This window comes from Balaenoptera borealis, assembly GCF_965194805.1.
Source record: "Balaenoptera borealis genome assembly, chromosome: 19".
NCBI classification, from domain to species: domain Eukaryota; kingdom Metazoa; phylum Chordata; class Mammalia; order Artiodactyla; family Balaenopteridae; genus Balaenoptera; species Balaenoptera borealis.
In genome coordinates, this window is record NC_138878.1 from 23,298,646 (window position 1) to 23,318,092 (window position 19,447).

The 19,447-nt window shown below is 37.3% G+C and overlaps 1 protein-coding gene across 3 annotated transcripts in view; it reads left to right on the plus strand.

The window, feature by feature from the left end:
- CDH8 (cadherin 8) overlaps positions 1-14,191 on the plus strand; it is a 377,020-nt gene extending 362,829 nt beyond the window's left edge. For 2 of the 3 annotated variants that reach the window (XM_082368897.1, XM_082368898.1), the window contains 2 exons: positions 1,467-1,718; positions 3,177-14,191. In XM_082368897.1, the coding sequence (XP_082225023.1) occupies positions 1,467-1,718; positions 3,177-3,670 (746 nt within the window). In that variant the 3' untranslated portion in view covers positions 3,671-14,191. The remainder of the gene's footprint in view (positions 1-1,466; positions 1,719-3,176) is intronic. The other variant, XM_082368899.1, reaches the window with a different exon arrangement.
- The last annotated feature ends 5,256 nt before the right edge of the window (positions 14,192-19,447 follow it).

A 19,447-nucleotide genomic window follows, 5' to 3' on the forward strand; every position in this document is an offset into this window, starting at 1 on the left:
TAAATAATGAGGCACAACCAGCAATAATTTAGAAAAAAAAAAATTGTTAACTCAGAGTTTTCTCTTTTTTTTTCTCTTTAACTGCTTACTAGCAAGGCATTGTAGGTCCACATATATCTTAAAAAAAGCAAAACCAAATATAATTTATACATTTATTTTAGGGAATGTCACTTTTTTTGAATTCTGGTATAGTACTATATGGTACAGAAGATTTAACACATTTACTTAAAATCATTTGAGTGGAATATCTATTCATGTATTTGTGTATTCTGGAAACCAGTAGGACACTGATGACCAGGAACTGGACAGCAATGGTTTGGAATGCCTGCCTTAATATGCAACAACGAGGTAGACAAGTGTTCTGGGGTCTGCAAACTTGCCAATATTTGAAAAAATGCCAACTGAAATAATCATTTTGCCCAAATTGTACTGCACACATTAACCAAAGTTATGTTTATTTGCTTTTGGCTGGAATATCAGTGTGAAATAATCAGTGTTCCCATGTTGAATAGACCTATGTCTTTCATTAATCAAAATGAGAAAATAGATTAATAATTTATATATATATGTGTATATATATATATATATACATATATACACACATATATAGCTATAGTTCATGAGATAGGGATGAATGACAATAAAAAGTTCATTTTGGGGGTGAAATTTTGAGAAACATAGGGCTACCACGGGACCAATCACTTCTCACTGGCCAGTTCTACATCGAGCTGAAGTATGCCATTAAGTATTGCTTAAATGTCCTTACGTGTTGCTCCAGATAACCAATATACATTTCCATATAATTAATTAATACATTAAAAATGTACCACCTGCTCCTATGACTTTTCATCACTTAATTCTTATTTGTGTAACCACTAGAGGTCTTCTCTGCAGAATTTTCAAATATGTGGCATATCTACTCCAATTGGCAGTAAATGAGACTTTTGTTACATGTTAGTGTAAAATGCTCTAGAGCATGAGTGACTGTTTTTAGGTACCTGTGGGAGTCAAATGCATTGTTTTGTATGCCACACTGTCATATAGTCTACTTTTAACACAAAGCTTCTCAAACATGACTTTCAAATGTTATGAAATTCTGTCAAGTTTGCATTATCAGGACAAACGAGAGAACATTAAACTTATTTATGGGGACTTGGGGTAATTTGTGTCTTCTAAAAGGACACTTGAAGATCATTTTTGTAAAAGAAATCTTTTGCATTTACAAGGTGGTGGTAAAACTCCATTAGTTTATCCTGAGACCAAGCTCATTGAACCTGTCAGGGTGTGGATGTTTTGGTCCATGTCAATTGGGAAAGTGGGAAAGGGGAGAGGGAGAGAGCTGGAGTGGTTCAGTGGAGTTGGGATTGTCTTGAGGCTTGCAGAGGATTTATGAACTAGAAAAACAAGTGTTGTTTGGGCAGCCGTTTTGCAATGATGCAAACTATTGTAATTTTCACTTTTTCCAGATAATTCCCTCAGCATTTTGGCAAAGCATAATGGATTCAACCGCCAGAAGCAAGAAGTCTATCTTTTACCAATCATAATCAGTGATAGTGGGAATCCTCCTCTGAGCAGCACCAGTACCCTGACCATCCGGGTCTGTGGCTGCAGCAGTGATGGTGTTGTCCAGTCTTGTAATGTTGAAGCTTATGTACTTCCGATTGGACTCAGTATGGGCGCCTTAATTGCCATATTAGCATGCATCATTTTGCTGCTAGGTATGTATTTTCTTCATAGCCTAATGGTCACCATTTTTCTGGTTCATAAATGACTGTAAAGAAGGACAGAAAACCCTAACCCAGCCTAGAAAACCCTAATCAGCATTCTTTGGAAGAAAAATTCCTTTGTATATACTTCTCTAAGCTTTGAGGTCACTAAGAGAAGGGAAGAAAAAAAGAATTGTAATAGTAAATATTCAATTGGAGAGAACTATTCAGTGCCTTTTTTAATCCCATCACTGGTGAAAAGACTAAGCATAATGGTGGTGGAAGTGGGGATGGACCTTTACGTGGTTACAACAGCAACTATTACAAAAGAAGGCCTCCAGATCTTCTGATACGCACCAGTTTACTTCAATGGGGGCACACATATGTCCAAAATACTCTTTTATCTAAACAATGTATAGATTGGGTTACTGAGTCCATCCAATCACAAAACTTGGTAAGATAAAAACAAAGAAACCAAAAAAAACAAGCAAACAAAAAAAAAATACATTTTCTTCAAAATTGCATTGTTTCTCAGATATTTTCCTTGATACTACAATCAAATTTAGATGAAGATTGCAAAATAAGGAAAAGTTTTTGTAACTTTTCTACTAAAAAATCCAATTATAAAAATGAGATTAGACAGTAGGAAGACACACAAAAGGAAAGTTACATCTTATCCTGCCCTTAGATAAAGGTTATGTCAGTTTTTACCTTCCTGGTTACATCTGTTCTGTTCACCCAGTACCCTGAGTTGATCATCATTTCCTGCCACATTTTTTTAATGTCATTAGCCCAAGTTTGGTGTGGCTGATCTGGCTAGTTTTTCATGTGTTCCTCTCCCTTCCCCCACCTTTAGGCCTACCTTACCAGATAGCGGAGTGCTAGCTTTCATACAAGAGAAGAAGTTGCCCATGCAAAGTTGACATTCACCTTAATATAGCATTTCATCTGTAAACGGACATTGTTTTATTGGAAAGAGTCTTGAAGGACTGATTTTAAAAAAACACAAAATGTACTGATTTTAAAAAAACACAAAATGTACTGGATATGATCTATTCAGCTCCTTTTTCTTTATAGAAGAGGGTCATGGAGCCAAAAAATATTGAACGACCTGCCCAAGATACACAGCAAGTTAGTTATGCTATCTATGCTGTTTCCCGTTTTGTGCCATTTACTCTAGAGCTCCTAACGGTATTAAATGCAGCTTTCACCATAAATAGATGCAAACTTGTTCTTTTAACCCAGCTTCTTCATCACCATTTAATAAACAGAAGCAACCTGGAATAGTATTCACTCAAAATTCAATGCTCATACTTCAGAAAGGTATTTCACTTAATTCCCAAGTGAATGCATGAAAGCTACGTGCTCATAAGTTTTTAAATAGCGCCCCTCTCTCTTAACATACACGATGTGTTGCTTGTGAAATTATATGTGAGTCTGGCTAATCGCTATTTTGTGTTTTTCCTGTAGTCATCGTGGTGCTGTTTGTAACTCTGCGGCGACATAAAAACGAGCCATTAATTATCAAAGATGATGAAGATGTGCGAGAAAACATCATTCGCTACGATGACGAAGGAGGAGGGGAAGAAGACACGGAGGCTTTTGACATTGCAACTTTACAAAACCCAGATGGAATTAACGGATTTTTACCCCGTAAAGATATTAAACCAGATTTGCAGTTTATGCCAAGGCAAGGGCTTGCTCCAGTTCCGAGCGGTGTTGATGTGGATGAATTTATAAATGTGCGGCTACATGAGGCAGATAACGACCCCACAGCCCCACCGTATGACTCCATTCAGATTTATGGCTATGAAGGCCGAGGGTCCGTGGCTGGCTCCCTCAGCTCCTTGGAATCCACCACCTCAGACTCGGATCAGAACTTTGACTACCTCAGTGACTGGGGTCCCCGCTTTAAGAGACTGGGCGAACTCTACTCTGTCGGTGAGAGTGACAAAGAAACTTGACAGTGGATTACGAATAAATCAGTGGGAACTGAGCATTCTGTAATATTCTAGGGTCACTCCCCTTAGATACAACCAATGTGGCAATTTGTTTTAGAGGCAAGTTTAGCACCAATCATCTATAAACTCAACTACATTTTAATGTTGAACCAAAAAAGTAATAATAAAAATAAAAAAGTATATGTTAGGAGGTTATAAATCTTGTGGAGTGTGAATTAAAGTATGTGGAGTGTCTAGAAGTCTTTGGATATTTGATATTTACCTGACCACCACAAAGATTGGGATCCTGGCTCGTCCTTAGAGAAATGGTTTAAAAGGAGGAAAAATTCAAACTTAAAAAGGTGCTTTCTTAGAAAAATGGACCTGCAAGAAATTTGCTACTGATATGTGTCTTCTGCAAGGATTTTTATAAATGCAAATGGCTTTTTCCCCTTCACCAATAAGGATCCCGCCACAAATGATAAAGCAATACTTGGTCTGCTGTACACTCTGACTTTTTGGAGTTTTGGGAGGCCTCCTAGATTATACGGTACGGTGACCACACCTTGTACATAATTGCTGGCCCCATTCATCAGAGACTGAATAGCATCTTTAAATATTGTGTCGAGCCTTAAAATATTCACATGTTTGTAATCCATTCCAGGGTGGGGATTGCCAAATCAACAGTGGGAGGAGAGAAATCCCATTCAAACAGGCTTGTTCTCTGGAAGCAGGATTACTCATTCCCCCTGGTTCATCTTCTCCCACAAGGACACAAAGATAAACTGTGTCACACAGTGGACTACATAAGAGACAGATGATTTTATTGCTAGCGCGTGAATTTATTTGTTTAATCCTCAAAATAAATATTTTATTGATGTCCATTAATGCTTTTATTTATTAAGGTTGGTAATCTATAGATTAAGGGACTATATGAAAAAAACACTAAATTATATCCATTAATAATACTTTAGATTGTTTTATATAAATATATATACAATGAATGTTTAATACATGTACATTTTGATGAGATGAGTATGGCAGGCAATATTATCAAAAGGGAAGCTAATAGTCTCTTTAGAGTAGAAAGTGTTATTGTGACTGGTGATGGCAGGAACAGCATTTTCCCAGAGAAACTTTTGGACTGTTTTCTATTTTGTTCATAATCCTAGTATTTGGTGTTTTTACTACAAGCACAAACATCTGAAAGTATATTGATTCATGTGATATTTAAACTCTAGACTTTTAGATGCCTACATAATGCCCTGCCCAATAAACATGCTTCAAGTTGCCTCCACAGTTTTAGAGCAGGAACTGATTTGTACATAATTTTACTGCTTCTGTTTTTAGCACTTCTCTCCCTGATCTTCATGGTGATGCACAGAATGTCTTAGACTCCAAAAGAGAACAGCACTAGAAGATGTGAGCATATTCAATTTTTAATGCAAACCTGCCATTTAGGAGTAGAAAATGTATGATAAAACTCAAGTACTACATGCAGATCATTTTAATTTTCTACTTTGCTTTAATGCAATATTGTTTATTTACTCCATGTATTGTATTCAGAGAAACTCCTGTATTGTTTCCTACTTTGTGAAATATATTTTTATAAATACCTTTGTTGTCATCACTTTTTTTTCCCATCAGATGAAGATTGATGAACAGAGTCATCAACTCTAATTAGAATTCTAGAACGTTCAACTAAATTATCATAAGGATCACTTTTATTTGTAAGAGTCTTCATTATAAAGAACCAGAAATGATAAATGGTTTGGCAATGATCACACAGCAAGATACCAACAGGGACGTTAAAGAAACACAGTGTATGTAAAGGCTAGTCCAGCTGTGCCAGTTGGGTCCTCCTGGAAGCAAACGCTAAATCAGAACTAGGAGTAAAAGATAAAAGAGAGAAGAAACAAGATTGAGCAGGGAAAGTTTTCATACAGGAATGCAGATTTTAAAACTTGTAAAAGTAGAGAGATTAGGAAGCAGGATTTGACAAGAGAGCCTTAGACTGCAAAGCAGACCTGACAAATCTTTGCAAGGCAAATCAGGGATTTTAACAGGGTCCTGTTAGAGGAGTCTCTCATTGGGAAAAAATAGACTCCAGGTACTTCCCTGGTGGTCCAGTGATTGAGAATCCACCTTCCAATGCAGGAGGCGTGGGTTTGATCCCTGGTCAGGGAACTAAGATCCCACATGCCGCGGGGCAACTAAGCCCGTGTGCCACAACTAAAGAGCCCGTGGGCCTCAACGAAAGATCCCGCAGGCTGCAACTAAGACCTGATGCAGCCAAAAATAAATAAATATTAAAAAAGAAAAAAAATAGACTCCAGTTGCCCCGCCATCTCAGTCATTGGCTTGGGGCTGCCTGAGAAAAGTATGGCTAGAAACCAAAGGCACCAACTTCTGGAGGCTGACTCCACTGTGATTTTTATGAAGTTTGACTATTATACTTAGAATTTACAACTACCCAGTGCTCAGTGACTTAACTGACACCTTATTGAGTTTCTCTTGCCTGAGAATAGTTCGTCTTTAATGCTTATCATCATGGCTATTGAACACTTTTCCATGAAGTCAAAATGATGGCCCAAATTGACTTTAAAATACACCAGGACTTGGCACAGTGACTAAAGCAAATACTTGGTGAATGCAGATTATTAATGGTAGTTGTAGTAGTAACCAATACTAATATTCTGACTATCTCACACATTCTAAACCAAGGTGAGATTATTACTTTACTTATCTCTTGCATACCAGACTCATTTCTAGTGTACTTTTCAGTGAAATGGCATAGGTTAGAGACATATAAACATGTCTAACAAAAATTACACTAGTTTTCAGGAGTATGAAATACATATCTTCCAATCTTGTCAATCAATAAAATAATCTTCCTATGGTGATGTTCAGGGGCAGGAGATAATATCTGGTATACCAGTTGTCCAATCTTATCTCAAAATTTACTTTGCCCAGGAAGAGAGAATGAAAGTGTGGTTTTCTTGTTGATTTTCTTTGTCACCATCATGCTGACTCTTTGTGCTTAAAAGCCCATTTAAGGTTTTTTTTTAAATATGGAATCAAGTAAATGATACCATGTTCATACAGGGATGAACTATACTTTTAGAGTACCCTGAATTTAATAAAGATCTGAGGAATATACACACACACTCTCACACACACACCCCTACCTTGACTTCAAGTACTTTTTACTTTGGCAATAGAGTTGCTAAAACTTCCTGAATCAAAAGAGGTTGATGGGGTTCCTAAACTTTTAGGATTTGAGTATGCCATACACAACTCTTTAAATAATGCATTTTTTAACTTTATTAAAGTGACTATTTTTGTCTCTGTGCATTGTTTTCTGTGGCAGCAATACTGACATATGTCTTACATATTACATGTGTGGTTATTTGGCAGAAGAAATGCTTATTCAGTCCATAGGCATTTTAATGTGTCTGTAGGTCTTTATTGTGTCCCAAACATCAGTCTTTTTTCATTCTTGAAACTTATCCCTGCCCAAGGGTTCTCTGCCTAATGGAGAAGAACCAGTGAGTTGGAACCAAGTGAGACAAAATTATCTCCCTCTGCCTACTTCACAAGTCAAGGTTCCTGCCTGGGGAACTAATGCACCCCTGGGTGACTGGACACCACATGGGATCAATTCAGCCTCAACCCTGTTCACTATTTGATCAAATCAAATTACAAAAATGTCTTTTAAACATCCATATATGTATACTAAAGAGTACTGAAGCCATTCTTTATAATAATCTTTTATGAGTACAGTAATAAGATTAAAAATAGTTTATAATAGGATGATTAAAATATGCTAGAAATTAAATTCAAGTTTAGCCTTGCCACGCAGAATTGTGATTTCTAGAATATGGACTTTACAGTAAAAGTGTTTTGGAGAAATGTGTGGGTAAGTGTTTGTATGTATATAAAATAAAACTTAGATTCACAGGCATCACCAGTGAAACAAGAATGCTGAGAAAGAGCCAAGTGTGTCTTTGGGAGAGTTTGCTTAATCAGATGCTTAACGTAAGACAAGTCTCTGTGTGAGACTTGTAAATCTCCTAGGAGCAGCAAGATTCCACACTGAGACCCAACAGAGTTCTGGGCTATGCTGAATTTTGGAGAAGGAAAAGCAGGTGCTGAGAGCTAAGTAGCCAATTACTCTTTATAGCCACATAAGGACAGGAGGCAAGTAGGCCTTTCCAACAAGTTGTATTATGGGATCACTGGCTTTGCAGGGAATCTCACGAATGTATAACCTTCTGATTGCCTTTTTGATTGAAAGTTCCATCTGAGATCAGGGAAGTGCAACCAGTAATAAGATTTCAAAAAATCCCATCACTGGCACTGTTGGAAAGGCTGAGCATGACTGAAATCCCATCACTGTCAGTCAAAAAATAAGGTAACAGTGGGCAGCACTATAAAAGTGATATAAATGCACAATTTAAACATGAATATCAACATTGAAAAGACTATACACATATATATTTATATACACATACTCAAGTTTTTAGAAATAAATTTATATTTGCAATTTTTCATCTCCCAATCACACACTACCAAAAACCTGGAATGGTGGCTTTTTGTTTTTATGAATCTAACTTTGAAAGAAATTGGATTGAAGGTAAAGGATTTTAAATGCCGGTTTCTATTTAAGAATGAAATAATGACTCGCAATACCTGAAATTAGAATGAAATGCATAACATTGTAAAGCTGGATTAGATTTCTTTAAATATTGTTTCTGTGGAGACAATAATTGTAGAATGTATTTTGCAAGGAATATAGTTTTCAACATATTTTTATTTTCCTCTATTCCAGTACTTTTTAAATTTTTGCTATACAAAGCTTCTTTGCAAAGTTACTCAGCTGGCCAGACCATGTTGCATGTACTGCTGTCACTGCTGTTACTGCTCTTTATGATGATTGCAGGAGACAGAAATTCTATGAGTAAAGTAGACGTTTACTTTCATTATTTTCTTCTTAGTCAACACACATTTATATATCACCTGGTATACTTTTTGTCGTTATTGTTTAAATGATATACTCTTGACATTAAAGATATTCTAGTCCCAGTATTTTCCACCCAGTCCTAGTATTATGGGGGTCATGCCACTTAAAATCCCCCTGACTTGATGGTCTATCTATAAGAGAATTGTGTCTCCTACAAATATTGAGCATCACCCTGCTCAAGAATCGGGTTATGTAGTTGATATGGAAAGATTACATGAGATGATGAGATAGCATCTCCAAACATATTTCTTTTATTTATACATTTGAGCTAATGAATCTCATCTAAGCTAATTGTCAAAGCATTCTTTTTCTATGGTCTTGTCAACTGTTATTTGCGTCAAGGTTTAAACTTAGGTTGGTCTGACATTAAAGCCCATGACTTTTGACTAAACAACATTTTCTGTAATTATCATGTGAAGCTTGTAATGATAAGAAATAGAAACTAAGTTATATACAGTGATATGGAAGAACGGAGGAGGAAGAAAGTAACTCTAAATGGGAAGTCTTCATGGAGAAGTTTTAAAATAAGATGAGAACTGAAGCAACAGTAATCACAGCTTTTCAAACACCCAACACTAAGAGGAGGAAATTATCAAAAGATCACATTTATAAATTAATGACATTTTTATGGACATTCAGAAAGATCTGGAAAGTGAGCGCCCATAGGAACTCTAGGTTTGCCTAAATTGAGGCATGTTTTGGGGATGAGAAAAATGAGGTTCAGAGATGTCTTAAGGGATTTTTCATGGTTAAATTACACTTCTAATAAGTGAAAGAGGCAGGAATCAAACTCTGGTCTTCTAGATCATTGCTAGGACTGTGAAGTTGTAAGTGTTTTTGTGTGCATGCTCCCCCCTCTTTTATTTATAGAAGTTTCATCTGGGTTGCAAGGCAGGTAGGCATTTGCTGGAGGAATTGGTGTTTGGTTCTCTCTTCCCCCAACTTGAGTTACCTGCCATCACCTGACACACATCTTGAGTGTAAGTATTATCTCTTGCAAGTATCTTTATTAATAGATCACAGGTACCTCTATTATTATCCACAGATGACAGAAGGGTTGTTAGAAGGAATAGCACAGGATGCTGTCTGAGAAGGAAAACGGTAGAAAACAAAGGCTTCAATGCACCCAGAGACTCAGACAAGAAAATAAAATGAAAGATCACTGAAGGTAAATTTTAATTCTTTCAGATCTCCTCTGTGCATGCAAAGATATCCAGGGCCACTCTGTGACTCCTCATAAAAATCAGCTGGGGTTTAACAACTATGGTCTAACTGAACACAACAGGAGTTACTGGGATCCTTCTCTCTTCCTAATATGTGCATTCACTCATTGTCACTTCACCTAATGTTATTTTCTAGGTTTTCTTTAATTCAACCTCTAAAGTTTGAGAATTATTACACATTTGTCAAGTCTAATTGTTTCATGAGTGAATGGACTATCTAAGCCCAAGGACAGAGCTACAAATAACCATATTACAAATAAACTTTAAAAAAAAGAATCTTTCTAAATTTTTTACAAAATATGTGCTAGATTCTATCATCATAAACCACTTGCTTTGCCTTTCTAAGACATGGAGTCGAATTGGATAAATTATAGAAACAAATAAATAATAAAACATTAGATTTGTCTATGCTGTGGAAAAGGTAAACAGACAGTTCTATAAAAGTTCAGAGAAATAATATCTAACCCTGCCAAGGCACACTGTACTGCTAGAGACTATGTTATAGTGAGTCTTGGACGGAGCAGGTCAGTACACTGGGAGCATCAGGAAGTAAGGTCAGGCTAGGTCCAGGCACTTGAAAAGGAATTGTGCTGCTGGGATAAATCTCTCAACGGACTTTACTGTTAGTGCTTCTTACGATATGAAATTCTCCATATGACAAAACTTCCAATACCCTTATTTATTTTACAAATATATGCCTAAGATTTCCACTAATCTGAGTGCTGAGAATACAGCAGTAAATGGGGCGGGATGTGTGAGGGGTCTGTTTCTTCAAAGACTTGATGGTACAGGAGAAATGTAGATGAGCAGAAGTAAGAAAAAAAAAAAAAAGATGATACAATAGAACATAAAATGGATGGGACACTAGGTGTTATACACAGAATGGACAGAGTGATATTTGATTTGCTATGTGAAGTCACCATGATAAGAGCAAACTACAGTAAAGGTCTAAGGAAAAGTTTGTGTTAGTTGTTCTGCTGCACTAAATCAATGGGCAAGAAATGAAAATGATGCCTAGATAAAAGCAGATGAGGGTGAAAGTGACACAATACTATGTGGAGAGTTGGGCAGAGACCATATTATACAAGTCCTTGTTAACCAGAATAAGGAGCTCAGATTTACTTTACCTCAAAGAGTAGGCAATTGAAGGGATCTAAAGGTAAAGAATGACATGATCTGGCTTATATTTTTAAAAAGATCACTCTGGTTCTTGCATGGAAATGTCATTATAGTAGACAAGAATGAAAGCAGAAACCCAGATAGGAGATTGTTGCAGTAGCTCAAGGAAGACAGTGTCTTGGCTTTGACTACTGAGGTAGCCAATGGAAAGAAAAGGAAGAAACAGATAGATCCAGATACATTTTGGATATAAAACTGACAGTATTGGCAATTTCACTGGATGTGTAAGACAAAGAAAAGATGATACTTAAGTTGAGCCCTAAAATTTTTGACTTGAATAACTATGCCATGGGTGGGGCCATTTACAGAGACTGGGATGACTCGGTTGACAACCAGATGACAACCAGATGATCTGGTTGTCAAAACAGACACCCTGCCTCCTCTAATCACCCACAGCAGAGGGATAACAGAATTTAGAGTCCTGGGGAAAGCCCTACATGGAGTATGTAAAGGAACTTCTAGAAAATGTTACTATACTTTGATTCTTCTATATATCAATACATAAATGACACAATTAGTCTCAGGCAGAAAAAGTCCAGCCAGTCAGTCTGATTATTTTATTTCTTTAGCCTTCTAGAAAGGAAAAAAAGGAAAAAAGAAAGAGCCTCCATATTAATGAGTTCACTCTTGGCTGGCGTATGATGGATTCACTTATTGGAAATATTTCTTAATGGAAATGAAGAATGAGATCCTGAAATATTTATCTATGATTATCTTAAAGCAAGGGAAAAGGTCACATATGGCTTTATATTATAAACATAATACATTGTCCAGGAAGCATTCCCAAGGTGTCCTTTTCTTCAGAGTGAATGCTAATTCTCAAGGGAAGAAGAATTTTGGTCTTTGTGGTTTAGCTATGATTAAAAAAAAAAATCAGAAAAAGACACACTCAATAAAATCTTTTTTTTATTGCCACTTACTGATAAGTCCATCTGGTTCTCTGTAAGTTGAGGAGCTTGGCACTTAATAAATGCTGGGTGCATAGAACTGAAGTGATATCAGTCTGGAGGAAAACATCTTATATTTATAAGTATAAGACATTCTTATATAAAAAGCTATTTTAAAAGGATTCACCTTACTTGTTATGCACTTATTATGCTATAAGATGTCATGGGGGTTGGCCAAAGACAATAAGATTCAATCCCTCTCTGTGAGAGCATCCAGTCTTCTGTGGTAGCATAACACAAATTTTTTTTTAATCATAGCATTGGGATTTGAAACAAGTTTTAGCACTTTCAAATTGCTATAGGAGCACTGAGTCAAAATAAGTAATGCTTCTTGAGTTTTGGGAAAGGTACAAAAATATTTATCAACCTATGCAACCTAACAGAAAAAGTTATTCAGTTAGTATATAGGTGAGAGATGGAATGTACAAGCAAAAATAATATCACAAGTGAAAAGCAGGAGGGCATGACAGACCCAAAGAGCCTCAAGAAGACATAGTATGTATCTTAAAACTTGGCAGGGATAAACCAAGAACTGACCATTACAGGCCCACTTATTTTTCCTGTGAAAGATCAATGGAAGGCTTCCCTGGTGGTGCAGTGGTTAAGAATCCGCCTGCCATTGCAGGGGACACGGGTTCGAGCCCTAGTCTGGGAAGATCCCACATGCCGCAGAACAACTAAGCCTGTGCGCCACAACTACTGAGCCCGCGTGCCACAACTAATGAAGCCCGTGTGCCTAGAGCCCGTGCTCCACAACAAGAGAAGCCACCGCAATGAGAAGCCTGCACACCCCAACAAAGAGTAGTCCCCACTCGCCGCAACTAGAGAAAGCCCGCAGGCAGCAACAAAGACCCAATGCAGCCAAAAATAAATAAATAAATAAATAAATTTATATATATATATAAAAAAAAAGACTCAGAAATCCTATTGCAATGAAAACGTTTAATCTGTTTATTCCAGGATTTCTAAATTATAATTAATTTTTTTTAAACTGAAACACCAAATTCATCTTTCTAGATATGTGTATTTTGTGAAATACAATTTTAGTATTACTATTGGAATCAACAGGCAAATTCTGAGGATTTTTAAGAAGTAAAAGGATATGATCAATGTGTATGTATAACAGATTCACTTTGCTGTACACCTGAAACTAACACAACATTGTAAATCAACTATACCCCAATAAAAATTTTTAAAAAAGGATATGATCAAATCTAATTTAATTCCCTTCCTTTTGTTGGGGACATATTAAGGATACCATCATCTATTTACTGAGCATCTACACTGCACACATCTCTGTGGTAAGTGTGATTAGCAATAAAACAGTAGAAGAAATCACAGACCTTGTCCACAGAGAGCTAATTGGAGAGAGAAATGTAACACATGGAGATAATTTGGTGATGTGCCCTACTGCATATGACACTGTCTCAGGAATGTGGGGAAGCTGTCTAGTCAATTGGTCTTCCAAAAAGAAAAAGCTCAGGGAAGGTCAGAAGGGCTAGAGAAAGCAATGTGTGAGAAGCTGAACTTGTCTGCTAGGCTTCCCTTCCCTATTTAGGAGAGGGGGTTTGTGAAACAATTACCTTTCCTAAAGGTTATTGCAATAGTCTACTGAATAGTATCCCCATCTCTGATCTCTATTATCAAGTAAACCTCCTAAAACATCACATTTAGCCATTTTTCTGTAACTAACCTAAAGAGACTCCCTAATCATTCTTTTTTTTTAAATTGTTTTTTGGTTCAGTATGTACTTGTAGAACTTATTATGCACCAGGTCCTGGTAAAGCAGAGCCCCTGCCCAAAAGAAACTTCCAGTCTGGATTTTAGGCATAGGAGAAGAGGGCCCTTATTATATTAAACAGTGACCTCCAAGCCAACAGATCCACTGAACTTTTCATTTAAAGTCTTCTCCCTTGCTTTGGTCAAGATAAGAGTCTCCCTCTTGTTTGCCTTTGTTGAAAAGACCCAGAAATGCCCTTCCCACTGGTACTCAGCAACACACGTATTTATTCTTCAAGCTTCAATCTCAGCGTTGGGTATGTGGTCACAAGATCATATCTGAACAACCAGGAGTTAGGCAGAAGTTCTAGTAATAATGAAGAGGGTCTAGAGTGAATTATTTTTATTAATAAAGGAAATAGTCCTAGAAAGTTCAAGGGTTGGAGATGAAAAAGACTTAAACTATTTCAACATCTGCATTGTCTTTAGATAGCAATGGTTATTTTGAGGGGGCTAACAGAATACTAACCCAATTCAAGGCAGGCATTTATTTGTCAGGTTTATGTACATGGACATGATTGAGAGCTTTGAGTAAAACAACAATTTACATGATACAGTTCTTAGATTATATGCCCTTAAACATGCAATTGCCTCTCTTGAGTCCACTGTCCTCCTCTGTAAAGAGACAGGAACACACATCAGTTGCTTTCAAATTGTACTCCACAGAAACTTGGCAGGTGCTGCTAACGGTTGGGGATGAAGAGGAAGGTCACTGAGCAGTGTCACAGACTTTCCACCATCACTACCAGCATCACTTGATTTTAACTCTCCAAAAACTGGTGCTTTATTTATTGAGGTTGCAAGTAAACTACACCATTCATTCATTCATTCATTCATTCATTTATTATTTTTTATGGATGAAAAATCTTTCTGGACAGTTGGCCCAACATTTTTCAAAACTCCCTTCCAATATTTATAAGCTTGTATGTTTCACTCAAATAACTGCATATTTAATTATGGCCAATAGAACTCCCCATGACAAAAAAAGAAAGGCAGAAAAATAATTCTGAAGTTTTCTAAATAGGGCAAAGACAATAGCAGAGTACTTATTTCCTAGTAAAAGGAGCATAGCGTTTTTGTTCTGTAATATTTTGTCTATGATATCAGAGAGACCATGTATAGGAATGCAGGTACTTTGTACAAAGTTGTCACGGCCACCATATGACTGACTTGAAAATTTGGAAGAATTAGTCATCAATCCTAGCAATATTTGCAGCGGGAGGAAGTGTTTCCACGTCATTGTACTTTACACTTTCTGAAATCTTTTTGAAAGGCCCATGTTGAATGGATGGAGTACTAGTCTTTTATAGTCTATCATTCATATAAGTTAGGTTCATATTATTTTTATATTTGTGCAGGACAATATTCTGGGATTGCAGAAGGTAGAAATCAACTTTGCTAGCTTTATAACTCATAATGGTTTTGTAATCACACTTCAAAATGATCACTCTCTTTTCTTTTATCCAATTCTGATAGTGCAGAAAGATGGCACATACCCAGCACCAAGATTCTCAGTGGGGAATTATAAACTTTCCTAAATGTACTTGTGGGAGAGTGATGAAGATGTCTTCAAGATTATTTCCTAAAATGAGTTAAGTACTCCATATCTAGACAGAGGTGTAGAAATAAGATCATTAAACTAATTTTCTATTCTGCACTCACCAACTTACCACTCCAATCAAACCATGTAAAATCTTTCTGATCAATTGGGGAGAATATGGTGAGGGATACAGAGTTAAGAAATCTGAAATTGTCTCTTCTAACCATGCAGCTCACTTGTAAATGCAAATGTTTACTCCATGGCTGTACTCCAAGATGAAGGGCCTTCTCTTGGCCTATAAGGAAGAAGCTGATAAAGAGCAATAATAACGTTCTGTGACCCCACACTAAAATCGTTCCATGCCCACTTTTTCTGATTATTTTCTTTGTGGCCTGGTTTGTTGACCGGCTCACTCATGGCCCGATTTTCTCTGATGTCATGCTTTGACCTCTGCATTCTATTCTGCTCCCTACTCCAAAAGTGGGTAGTCAATGAGGGTGTGGTACAGCCCATAGCTAACCACAGCAATGAACGCACCAACATTCTTAGTCCTGACTGGAAAATGAGACTAAATAGTTACTGGAATTTGGAGACAGAGTTGAAGTTTTATGTGTAGTATAGGTGACAGGAACTATGGCAAAGAAAAGTAGTTGTCCCCTTTGATTTCGTGGAATCTCACCACCTGCTAGGGGACAGAATAAAGACATAAAAGAGAAGTAGACAGGAACAAAGGAAGTAGAAAGCTGCTGAATTTGATCAGGCATTATGGGATATTGTTTTCACAGGTTTGTAGGAGATGTCAATAAAATAAGCGCTATTTTTATCACCATTCTACAGATTAAGAAACTGAGACTCCTAAATGTGAAGTAACTAGACTAAAATAAGATTTTCACCTGATTACAAAGCCTGACATTCACAGCCTATGAGTGATGAATTGCCATCAGATGACAGTTCTAGGAAGGGCTCAAAAACATGATCTCACTTTGTATCAATAGGGTTTCTGCAAGATTTTTAAATCATCTCCACTGTGGCAGTTTTACAAACTTCTACCTCCAGATAGAATCAAAACTTTCCTGTAACCCTCAGCCTGCTCTTTTCTCTCACCTCCGGCAAAATCAGGCTTTTACCCATTACTTATAAACAATTTGGGAAACTCTGTCACTTTTTGCTGGGGCTTTCATCACATCCACAGATAGCTATGTTTAGGACCAATATGTTCCAGCTTACCCTTCTTCCTGTGCACGCATTTGGAGAAATTCCACTTTGCCACTATAAAACTCAATCTGATTCAACCCAAATTCAATAAAATTCAATCCAATAATTCAAGAATGTTTCAATGTTTCTTACACTTATGACATAAGTAGTAACTAACTGTGACATCATGATTTCCAGAGACTGTGAGCCTGTGCTTGTCTTCAACTATTGCAAGAAGATGTTGTTTCCTGAATACACTTGGCAGGAGAAAAGGCATGTACCTCTGCTAATGATACTGGGAGATGAGACTATTAAATTCTCATTCATGGAAGGGAATTCAGCAGACATGTATGTGAAATAATTTTCTCTTTACCCACCTGGTATGAAAACCTTTGTATACCTACCTATTGTGCAAAAAAAAAAAAAAAAAGCTATTTGTTACATAGTTGCTTTTTCAGCCAGTGTTTATTGGGTGGCCTCATCTGCTAGAGGCTAATCTAGCAGTGTGTGTGTGCGTGTGTGTGTGTGTGTTTGGGATGCAACAGCTTAAACATAATGCACCAATATACACATATGTTGTATGTATGTGTTTATATATATATGTATACATACACACAAGCCCTGCGACCATAGCAGAGACCAACAGGAAGAAGAAAGACTCCTCTTCTTCTGTCCCGGCAAGTACTCAGCCAATGAAATGAAAAACCATGGACTCTTTGTTTACTATAGTCCTCCCAACTTCCTTTTTCCCTCTATAGAAGAGTTCTCCTTACCTTGCTGTGTAGGAACATGGCTCACCAAGTTTGCAGATCGTGAATTGCAAGTCTCAGCTGATCCTGAATAAACCCATCTTTGCTGGAGAAATATCTGGTAGTCTATCAGGTCAACACAAGATGGAGGCTGTAATCCAGAGAAGATGGAAAGGAATTGGTATTTGATAAGAGGGGCACTATTTTCTCACCTGTAATAAGAAGGAACAATGAATGGCCTAGGCATTTACACATTCTAAAAATAAAAATAATAGTTTTGGGTTTTTTTGGCCATGCTGCATGGCATGCAGGATCGTAGTTCCCCGACCAGGGATCAAACCCGCGCCCCCTGCACTGGAAGTACAGCGTCTCAACCACTGGACCACCAGGGAAGTCCCTAAAAGTATTTCTTAAAATCTTATTATGCTTATAACTACTGTGCTGGACACACACAGGTTAGGAAGACCAATGAGGTCACTGCCTCATGGAACTTTCATTTAGTAGCCACTTCAGACAGATGAAGGAAAGCAGAATTTCCCACCCCAAAATTTGCCTCTTTGGCATATGGATTATTTTAGGCTCATTATTTATTTATTTATTTTTCATTTGTTTCTTTTTCTTTCTTTTCTTGTTTTTTAGGCTAATTATTTTTAAGAAACAGCAGACATAGGAAAGGCTCTAAGAATTGAGTAGAAGTTCCCTTTCGTTAGAGACCTTTACATTTATAAGGGAAATCTCCATCTGTAAGGGCGTTGTCCTCTCAGTACCAGGAAGAGGAGTTGACTAAATATCTAGAATCTCTTATCAATGAAGAAAGCAGGGACTTAAATCAATCTGCATAACAACCACACCCTTACTTACTGTACTATTCCTGGTAACCTCCCAAAACTGTCTCTCCTTCCCCACCCCCAAGACCTTTCTTTGGTCTTTAGCTAGAGATGTTATTTAAGGTGATGGCTTGGGCCGTTTGGGGGGAATTACTTAGTTTTCCTGGTTCTCTCCCATGTACATAGGTGCATAGGAGGTATACATGTTATTAAACTTCTGTTTTTGTTTTTGTTGTTGTTGTTAATCTGTTTTGTTACAGAGGGGTCTCAGCCAAGAACCCAGAAGAGTGAAACAGCACTTAAAACAATGACCAGCTAAACTAGTTTTGTCTCCTTACATAGGTTTATTGATTAATCAAATAAATTTGATTTGACTTATTTTACAGAGACTGCACTGAGAATGTGCAAGACAGGAACCCCTATCTCCAGGATGACCCAGGAACCAGGAATTTCAGTCTACAAAACTCATAGAATGGAAATGTTGTCACCGGAGCCCTTTACAAAGCAAGAAGTTCTTCAGTAAGGAAAATCTAGCTTTTATCAGCACGAGTAACTTATATGGACTTATTCAAAACTGGCCAATCAGCTTCCAAGTTTGAAATTGCCCTAACCCTTTAAATTTCACCCTGGACTCTGGAACAAGGAAGAGACTTGAGCCCTGCCTCCTGTCTCCTTGCCAGTTGACCTTGCAATAAACCTCCTTCTCTTCTCTAAAGCCAGTGCCATTGTACTGGCCTCTATGCATATTAGGCAGGGAATCCTAGCTCGGTAACAAGGGTAGAGGAAAAACGATGTTTCCTCCCTTACACAGACAATAAATAAACAAAAGTAAACAAATAAATAGAATGCCTTAAAGACAAAAAGGCAGTTTAGGTGGAATGAGAGTAATGAGAGGAGAGTTTAGATAGAGCAGTCAGAGGGGGCCTCTCTGAGGAGGTGGCATTTGTGCAGAGACCCAAGTGAGGGTATGAGCTGTGCTAAAATCTGAAGGAGGAATGCAGAGGAAAACAAAGAGAAAAGGAGATCAGAGAGAGGAAAGTCCACTGATGCTGTTTCTAAACAAAAGCAAGTGTATGCCTCAGCAGGAGGCAGGTGCTTTTGCAGCTACTTGGGGTTAAAATAACTTAAAAAAACAAAAAACAAAAAAACCCCTCTAATGTCAGTTCATTTTTAGAAGAAATCTACTAGCAGCCCACCCTGAGGCACTTGACCATGGATTCCCACATCATGCCTTTCTTTTTTTCTGAGCATTTTGAGGTAAATCTCTACATGGTGTACTCTATGTCCCTGTTTTAATATTCTGTTTAATCTTTTTAAAAAAAATACCACCTGGGTGTTGT